Source organism: Rhincodon typus, chromosome 1 (genome assembly GCF_021869965.1).
Source record: "Rhincodon typus isolate 14 chromosome 1, sRhiTyp1.1, whole genome shotgun sequence".
Classification (NCBI taxonomy): domain Eukaryota; kingdom Metazoa; phylum Chordata; class Chondrichthyes; order Orectolobiformes; family Rhincodontidae; genus Rhincodon; species Rhincodon typus.
The window spans coordinates 162,778,567-162,788,922 of NC_063332.1; the positions used below are offsets into that span (position 1 = coordinate 162,778,567).

Consider the following 10,356-nt stretch of genomic DNA (forward strand, 5'->3'; position numbering starts at 1 on the left):
CACTGCCTCACCGGCCCCACTCTCACCGTCACAGCCTCACCGGCCCCGCTCTCACCGTCACTGCCTCACCGGCCCCGCTCTCACCGTCACTGCCTCACCGGCCCCGCTCTCACCGTCACAGCCTCACCGGCCCCGCTCTCACCGTCACTGCCTCACCGGCCCCGCTCTCACCGTCACTGCCTCACCGGCCCCATTCTCACCGCCAAACCAGCTCCGCACTCACTGCCCACTGCCTCACTGACCCCGCTCTCACCGCCGAACCAGCGCACTCTTGATGCGCTGCTGTTACTCCGACCCATGCTCGCTGCAGGACACGGCCCGTGTGTCCAGCTCCCGCCACACGGTTCCCAGTCGCGACCCAACACCTTCAGTAGGTAATTAAAAGGGCAGGGGGTGGGGGGACAGAATTACTGCAGAGAGGAGAGAGAAGAAGAAGGGAAAAAGAAAGGAAAAGGAAAGGGAACTGGCAAGCACTCCAAATGGAGCGACTTACCCTGCTGCCATCTTGCTGTTGCAGTTATCCATGTACTTTGTACTTTGTATCGGTATTCACCAAGGAGAAGGACATGACTGTTGTTGAGGTCACGGATGAGTGTGTGAATACTCTGCAGAATGTCAATATATTGTAAGAGGAAGTCTTGGGTATCCTAAATTGCATTAAGGTAGACATGTCCCCAGGGCCAGATGGGATCTATCCCAGGTCACTGCGAGAGGCAAGGGAAGAAATAGCTGGGGCATTAGCAGATATCTTCACATCCTCTTTGACCACAGGCGAAGTTCCAGAGAACTGTAGATTAGCTAAGATAACAAGGTGTAGAGCTGGATGAACACAACAGGCCAAGCAGCATCATAGGAGCAGGAAGGCTGATGTTTTGGGCCTAGACCCTTAGCCAATGTTGTTCTCTTGTTTAAGAAAGGAAGTGTGGATATTCCAGGAAATTATAGGCCGGTAAACCTGATGTCTGTGGTGGGGATGCTCTTGGAGAAGATACTGAGGGACAAGATAAATGCACATTTGTAATAAAATGGACTAGTTAGTGACAGGCAGCATGGTTTTGTATGGGGACGGTCATGTCTCACAAACCTGATTGAATTTTTTGAAGAAGTGACAAAGATAATTGATGAAGGAAGGGCTGTGGATGTAGTTTATATGGATTTCAGTAAGGCTTTAATAAAGTCCTGCATGGGAGATTGGTACATAAACTAGAATCACATGGGTTTCGGGGTGGGCTGGCTAAATGGATACAAAATTGACTTGGTTATAGAAGACAGAGGGTAACTGTGGAAGGGTGTTTTTCAGAATGGAGACCAGTAACTAGTGGCGTTCCACAGGGGTCAGTCTTAGGTCCTCTGTTGTTTGTAGTATATATAAATGATCTAGAGGAAAATGTGGGTTCATCTGATTAGTAAGTTTGCAGATGAAACAAAGATAGGTGGAGTTGCTGATAGTGCCCAGGGGGAAAGTTTAAGGGAGATGTGTGAGGGAAGTTTTTCACACAGAGAGTTGTAAGAGCCTGGAACACACTGCCAGAAGAGGTGGTGGAAGCAGGCATGTTGGTGACATTTAAGAGGCATTTGGATGGTTACATGAATAGGGAGGGAATAAGGGGATATGGACCGAATAAGGGCAAAAGGTTTGATTTTTAGTTTAGTCCGGGCATGATGACCAGCACAGGCTTGGAGGGCTGAAGGGCCTGTTTCTGTGTTGTATTTCTCTTCTTCTTCTTCAACCTTGCCACCTGACTTTTCATTTCTCTCCTCTGACCAGAGCAGCACATTTCAAGGTTAAATCCTTCTTTCACTTTCACTCTTTACCCCTTCCCCTACCACCACCATTGCCGTTCACTCTTCCCACAACCTACAGCTTCTTTCTCTTACTCCAGACAACAGGTGAGACTGCCAGAGATATCTTTACGTGCCTTCCACAGGTCAGATTCTAACACCTCCAAATCCTCTTTCAGAATAAACTGGCACATAGTTAAGCAGGAGCTCCACAGATCCAGATATGTGCAACCCATGAATACACCCATCCAGGAGGTGACAGAGGGAGAGTACAGAATGTAGCATATGGAGATAACTAATGGCTGTTTATGAGTCACTCAGACACCTTCCTCACACTCTCACGTGACATAATATTTATTCACACAATACCCAATTGACACAGCACCTGTATTACACAGTGGCTGTTTTGCACAATGCCTGTTCACACAATTCCAAATACACACAGTGCTTGTTTTGAAGAAGGGCCTATTCTGTTTGCCTGTTCTGAAGAAGGGCCACTGGACCCAAAATGTTAACTAGGCTCTCTCGTCACAGATGCTGCCAGGCCTGCTGAGCTCTTCCACCAATTTCTGATTTTGTTTCTGATTTCCAGCATCTGTAGTTCTTTGGTTTCTTGCTTTGACCTTGTTTGAAGTCAATAGGTAAGAAAATTGGTCACATTATACATTGCTAATCATTATGAACTCAATTCCTATTAACGTCGTAGACTAATTTCATTCCCTTTATGGGTTTGTCTTGATTTCCCTATTTTCCTGAACACCTCTTCTCACCTTAATTTCTTCAGTTAGACCTTGTTTTAGCTTAAAGTTTGCCTGTCTTATTATTAAAATCTACTTTGCCCATTTCAACTGTGTTGTTCATTCTTCAAACTTTAGTGACCTTGCTTACATGTGAAGAGTGACTTTGAATTGGAAATTGTTGGCAGAGTGACATGATTTCCTGACATGGGTAGCCAACTGGCAAATTCTCTCGTTGATGGCATGAGCTCAGAAAATAACCTCTCAGGTTCAGTGTGGAGGCAGGGAGCAATTTGCAAAATAGCTGCTCAATTGGGTAAAAACTGACATTTAGTTCAACAACAATTATCTAAAAAGTTGACATCAGTGCGCTATATTAAGTATATTTAAAAAGGACCCTCTCCTGTCATAATACCCACGTCAGCTAAAAGAGATAGTGTAAAGTATCTACAGCAGTCAGATAGTTAAGCCGAAAATCCATGGTATTTGTTTACATTCAGACTTGGATTTCATGGACTCAATATTTTCTAGTTTAATTACTCGAGGACTGAAATACTTGGCATCCAAGCATGTACCCTAGCAACTTATCTGGACATGTACCCTTCCAAACTCTTAAGTTCAGAAAATAGAGGCAAAATTAGAATTTTAAAAAAAGCTAAGTACTCTGGGCCATGCAGGTCCTCGTGATTTCCTGTCACAGGATCTGTGTGTCTCACTTACGTCTTACCGAATTTCCAAGTCCTCATTTTTTATCTAGATACCCAGCTGAGTGAATTTTTTAATAACTTGGTACTTGAGCACCCTGGAAGGGGTCTGTTGGCTCAGTTGGCTGGATGGCTGGTTTGCATTACAGAGTGATCCCTAACAGTGTGGTTTCAATTCTCATACCGGCTGAGGTTATCACAAAGGAGTCTCTTTCTCAACCTGTCCCCTCACTTGAGGCATGGTGATGCTCAGGTTAAACCACCACCAGTCATCTCTCTCTCTCGAAGGAGAGAGCAGGGCTGTACCTATACTGCTGGAATAAGACATTAGTTGTGAAAGGTTTATGTCTTTTATCCATCATGACATTCACAAGATAACCATTGTAAAGGTGATCATAATTTTTATCTTGTATGAGAAGAGTGTTCTGATAGGTTGGAAAGTGCACCAGGATTGGTAGACGTTGCCATGGAGAGTGCACCAGTTAGTAGGCTGATAGTTAGCACTTACCCAGATAATTTCTGCTTTTCGTCATCTCGGTGACATTAATTCGTGTAGCTCCTTCAGGAATTTCAAGAATCTTGTGATACCCCACCGACATGATGGTTTGCTTGAAGATTCCAGATATCACTTTGCATGTGGTGTTGTTACCGCCACAAACACCACATTTGTCCATCACTTTGTTGGAGCCCAATACCTCATCACAACCGACTTTCTGTAAAATACAGGAGTGAAGTGAAAACGTTAGTACGGTTCGCTATCTTATACAATTCTATGACAATAAACAGAGATGACTGAGGACATTTAGGCTGTCAAATTCATCTCTTTATTGAATTCTATGATTCTCCACTTCAGTGTTTGACAATCGCTTCATGAATCTAGAGTTTTAGCCACAACTCTCCAAAACCAGAAACCATTCTTTGCATGAAATGCCTCCTAACATCAGTCCTAAACTTACCAGTTACCATTTTCTCCCTATATCTTGTCATTGAGATAGTTGTAGTTTATTGAAATTGTCCTCACTTAGTATTTTATATTACTCCATCAGTTCTCTGATGAACATTTGCTTCCATATTTCACTCGTGTTTTGGTGTTAGGAAGAAAATGCTGTTGTTGAAGTATAATGGGAACAACTTTGAGAAGTGACATCCTCTGGTTTAATTGTGCCAGGGTTAGGTATTTTGGTGAAAGAGACTTTCATGGTATTCCAGACCCCAGACTGAAATAAACGCTGGCTCCCTTACGCAAATCAAGAGCAGAATTGATATTGTTGCTGTTTATCAGATGAGATGCTAAAACGAGACCTCTCCATTTCATAGTATTATTTAGAAGAAGAAGTGTGATTTTCTCCAGGGCCCAGCCAAATATTTGTCAGCCAACATCATGAGAAACAGATTACCTAAGTCCTTTTCATACTGTAATGGGCAAAATTGTGCTCCATTTCTTGTGTTACAAAACATACTATATTGCAAAATTACCTCAGTGGCTGTGGAATGCTTTGAGACATCCTAACATTGTGACAGGTGTAACATAAGTGCACAGCATATGTGGGGACTTGCAAAGCATGGGAGATCAGGTACTATGGGGAGGCAGTAGACAGAGGGTGATTCCTAGGCTCCTGAAGAGGTAGTGCACCCAAGTCTGTTGGGTCCTACCTTCAAAAGTAGAGTTCCTTAACATTATGCTCGATAGTTACAGTCCTTGACTGAAGTGGTTAGGAGTTGTGTTGATAAGAAAGGGAAGGCCACATCCCCAAAGTGTGGGACCTTGCTTCATGCATTTGAAAACATGCAGGTAGCATTGGAGCAAGGTGCAGTTCCAGGGTCAACAATCATCTTGTTCCTAGTTCTATCATTAACACCCAGACTGCTAACACTCTGGGCTTTCATCAATGGACTGGCTTCTGGAGGAGGGTCACACAAGTACCAGGGAAATGATGACTTTAATAAATGATAATAAATAATGTCTTTGCCACTCCTATCGTGAGCTCAGTCACTCTCAGATCATCTTGGTACAGTCACAAAGAAGCATGGAGAACGGGAGAGTTGCACCTGTGAGTGGATGTTGAGATTGTGTGCCTAGGTTATTCCACCTCCAGGGCTGATGGATTGTATGGGAATGGGCAGTGAAAGGGCTGCAGCCTGGCACCAGCCCATCTTGGTCTGGTGACTGGGAATAAACATGAGTCCGAGCGCTCACCTGGATCTATTAGCTGCCATTTTTTAGCTCTATTTCTTGCTTTTAAAATATGCTTTAGAAGAAATACTAGATTAGTTAGCTATTTACAAACAACACTCCATGTTAGGAAGTGCACTGGGGTCGAAGCAATTAATTCAACACAATGGCAATATTGTCACAATAAATGGCTTTGCACTAATGAATAAAAGTACGTAACTCCTGTTTCTTGTCAGAGGGAGCCAAAGGTTTTGAAGGTGGAACAATCAGGATGACAGGCAGTATTGACAGTGTTTGTCCAGATGTCTTTTACTATAATGGAAAGTTAAGATGGCAGAACAGGCTGCAGTTGCAATGAAGTACAACGGGCAAAGAGTAACAAACAAAATAAGTAAGTTCAACCTTTAGCTACCATGAGAGTCAATCTATATTTTGGATTATAAGGCATCACACCCATCAACTCAAACACAATCTGTGACTATTGCTGAAGCAAGAAATCTGGTCATGGGTCATCTGGAGGTGGTCTCAGGAGAGCATAACCCATGGAAAGTACATCCGGGCCACTCAGTGGACTTGGAGGGGATGAAGTAATTTGTATCACCAACTAGTAAAAGGGAAAGGCTCCAGGCTGAACCTCTGCATGAGGTCCCTAAAGACATGAATGAGAAGATATCTTACAACATACTTTCCTGTGCTTGTTTCTGACGTGAATGGCGTAGGCCTCTTAAGATTCTCAGAAAGGAAGTCCAGTGGCAGAAACCTACTGCTGTGGTTCTCCATCTAAACTTCCTCAGCGCTGTGCCTCCTGTACAGATTGTCCAGGAGAGCTAGGGCCAGGAAAATCAATTCTTTAGCTATCCTTTTGTTCATGTACACTTGTTCTTCTGAAGTTTCAGAAAGGTCTTAGAGAAATAGGAACTTGACTAGAGACTTGACTACAATTTCATCTTTGTAATTCTCTGGTAAATAAACCTTATTTAAACTTATGCTGTACATCTGAATCTGCATTCCTTTAATGATAATCAAGATAATTGTTTGCCACATATGCAACTTCATATGCTCAAGGGAGGTACATGAGTTGGGAGTGTACGCTATTGGCAGTAGAAGTGTCATGTCAAAATCATTGATGATATGAAATCCTTGTAAAATGTACCAAGACAAACATTTTACTTCCTACTTCTACAGTGCCATATGCCAGTCGTAACACTACAATCACTAAGGCCATTTCTTGAAGTTAAAACATTATGTTAGAACTGTAGTTGGCAAGCAAACTACACACAAGACTTGTCATTAAACATAAGGAACTGTGCAAACCATTTATTCAGTGGAAAATAGCTCCACTGTTGTTACATAGTTCAGAGGTTTACTTATGATTTACTGTTGCAGTGTGTATTTCTGCAGAGTTTAAAATCTCTTGCGGTGAATGTTTGATGAATTGTTGCCATGTCATATTTCATATTAAAAATGCAGAAAGAATATTTCACGTGTAGTTCAAGGGTCATGTGATCCCCAACTCCTGGCAAATCTGACCTTCAAATCTCTGGCAATCCAGTGATTTCTAGTTCTTGCTGTTTTATTTTTGAGTGGCAAACACGTAAAAAAATGCTCTTGCCTCATTTGGATACAAAATTGGCTTGAAGGTAGGAGACAGAGGGTGGTGGTGGAGGGTTGTTTTTCGGACTGGAGCCCTGTGACCAGTGGTGTACTGCAAGGATTGATGCTGGGTCCACTGCTTATCAGCATTTATATCAATGATTTGAACGTAAACATAGGAAGTATGGTTAGTAAGTTTGCAGATGACACCAAAATTGGTGGTGTAGTGTACAGTGAAGAAGGTTATCTCACAGTACAACGGGACCTTGATCAGATAAGCCAATGGACTGAGGAAAGGTAGATGGAGTTTGATTTAGATAAATGAGGTTATGCATTCTGGAAAGGCAAACCAGGGCAGGACTTATACACTTAATGGGAGGGTCCTGGGGACTGTTGCTGAACAAACAGACCTTGGAGTGCAGGTTCATAATTCCTTGGAAGTGGAGTCACAGGTAGATAGAATAGTGAAGAAGGTGTTGGTATGCTTGTCTTTATTGGACAGTGCATTGAGTATAGGAGTTGGGAGGTCATACTACGGCTGTACAGGACATTGGTTAGGCCATTTTTTGGAATACTGTATGCAATATTGGTCTCCCTGTTAAACTTGAAAGGGTGCAGAAAAGATTTACAAGAATGTTTCCGAGGTTGGAGGTTGAGCCACAGGGAAAGGCTGAATAGGCTGGAGTAGTTTTCCCTGGAACGTCGGAGGCTGTGAGGTGACCTTATAGAGGTTTATAAAATCATGAGGGGCATGGATAGGGCAAAGAGTCAAGGTCTTTTTCCCATGGTAGGGGTGTCCAAAACTGGAGAGCAAGGGTTTAAGGTGAGAGGGGAAAATATAAAAGAGACCTAAGGCAGCTTTTTCATACAGAGGGTGGCCGGTGTATGGAATGAGCTGCCAGAAGAAGTAGTGGAGGCTGGTACAATTACGACATTTGAAAGGTATCTGGATGGGTATGTGAATGGGAAGGGTTGAGAGGAATATGGGCCAAATGCTGGCAAATGGGACTCGACTAATGTAGGATGGCTGGGCAGCATGGATGGGTTGGACTGAAGGGTTTGTTTTCGTGCTGTATAACTTTACGACTCTATGATGGGTACAGTCTCCTCATGGAAAAGTATCAAAAACTCTATCCAAGTCAAACCCTTCTCAACAGATCTGAGCACAACTGAAGCTGCAGTATAGAGGGGTTGCCACACTGTTGAAGGTGTGTATGTTCAGTTCAGAGATTAAAACGGCTTCCTTGTAAACTCTAAAATCCCACAACATTTTCGTAAGAGGAGCGCAGAAGTGTGTTTATCCTTCAACCAGTATCATGAAAAACAAATGAACTGATTATTGGCAGGAAGGCTGACGTTTCGGGCTAGACCCTTCATCAGAAAAGACATGAATGAGAAGATATCTTACAACATACTTTCCTGTGCTTGTTTCTGACGTGAATGGCGTAGGCCTCTTAAGATTCTCAGTAAGGAAGTCCAGTGGCAGAAACCTACTGCTGTGGTTCTCCATCTAAACTTCCTCAGCGGTGTGCCTCCTGTACAAATTGTCCAGGAGTGCTAGGGCCAGGAAAATCAATCCGTTAGCTAGCCTTTTGTTCATGTACACTTGTTCTTCTGAAGTTTCAGAAAGGTCTTAGAGAAATAGGAACTTGACTACAATTTCATCTTTGTAATTCTCTGCTAATTTATCATTTCTGATGAAGGGTCTAGGCCCGAAACGTCAGCCTTCCTGCTCCTCTGATGCTGCTTGGCCTGCTGTGTTCATCCAGCTCTCCACCTTGTTATCTCAGATTTTCCAGCATCTGCAGTTCCTACTATCTCTGAACTGATTATTGACTATTTCTGCAAATGGGACTGTGTGCAAATTAACAACATATTTCCTTTCAGTACAACAGTGGCTATACTTGGAAAGTACTTCATCAACTGGCAAAGTGCTTTGGAATGGCCTGAGGTTGTGTTTATAAAGCAGCATTTACAAGTCCTTTCTTCTTTGTTGGCGTTTTTGACAAGTATGCAAATGAATGGTATCATTGATTTAAACTTTACACTTGGCATCAAGGCTCTGTGCTATTTAGCTATGCCACTAACAGAGACAAAGGTTGTTCCAGTACTATCTCCACTTTAACACTGATCTTGGCAAGTTAGAGTTGGCACCATTCGGCGCAAAGTGTATGAGTGCAAGGGACAGAGTTGCACAGACAGGAGAGGTAGTGGTGAGTGGAGCATTGCTTGCTGGCCCAGGTTCTGGCTGCGTGGATTGACATGATATGGTACTGTGCAGCTGGCGCAGCTGTTGAGTCCAGAGTTGTGCACTGCAACTGATTGTTATTGTCCACAAGTGTAGAGACAGGAAAGGAGCTGTTAATGCCGACACCACATGTGCAGGCTCTTACTGAAGCTGTCTCCTCTTTATTTTAAGTGATTTTCAGAACTCTCACTGCACAAAAGCCTAGAATACAGCAAAGCATAAGAAAGTAGATTTAAGGATAAGGAAATAAGCACTGATAAGCAGATTAGCCTGGAAATCATCTCTGCTATTTTAGCGGGTGTTAACTCATTTATTTTAAACAAGTTAACACCTCATTTTAAAGCAACCATCAGGAATTTCTTCCAACCAACACTGGCTTGACTGCTCTCTTGATGTAATTTACAACCTTTCATTATCTTGAGACCAATATTATTTATAAATCCATTGGAGTAATTTATTTTTTAATTTTACAGAAATTTATGCTTTTCCGAGTCATTTCTGCATTGTATCAACTCAGTGACGTTAATTATCGTAGCTTTGGTCCTGAATCTTGGAATATTGCTTGGAGATTTGCTAAATTTCTCCGAATGCATCAAATGCTGAATATGCTCAGCAGATCAGGCTACATCTGTGGAGGGAGAAACAGCCCCATTATTTTTGCCTGCATGCTCTGGGACACTGACATTGAGACTGATGGAGGTCTTCACCTATACTTCTTTACCAGGAAAGAGAGATTCTCAGAGCTAGGTTCCTAATTAGCTGCCTCTATACTCACTGCTCCATTAAGGATTGCAGGCTGGCTGACCACTTTGTGGAACAACACCTTTCAGATCGTGTGTGATCCTGAGCTTTTGGTCTCCACTCATTTTAGTTCTGAATCTGGTTCCTCTGCTATAATTAGCCTCTTGCCATGTTCTGATGAAGCTCGATACAAGCTCAAGGAACAGCAGCTCATCTTTCAACTTTGCATATTACAAGCACTCTGGGCTCAACAAGGAACTCAACAATTTCAGGCTGTGATCTCAATCCTTTTGTTCCCTTTCGCTTAATACATTTTGTTTTCCCTGGTTTATTCCTTTCCTCTGCTCTTGGACAACAGCTTTCACTATTCAGAGATAG

General features: G+C 42.8%; 1 protein-coding gene across 1 annotated transcript in view; it reads right to left on the reverse strand.

Annotated features, from left to right (window-relative positions):
• Positions 1 to 10,356, reverse strand: part of LOC109918225 (thrombospondin type-1 domain-containing protein 4-like) — a 396,211-nt gene that overhangs the window by 40,087 nt on the left and 345,768 nt on the right. Inside the window, exon 8 of the mRNA XM_048610590.1 lies at positions 3,732 to 3,936. Within this exon, the coding sequence (XP_048466547.1) occupies positions 3,732 to 3,936 (205 nt within the window). The remainder of the gene's footprint in view (positions 1 to 3,731; positions 3,937 to 10,356) is intronic.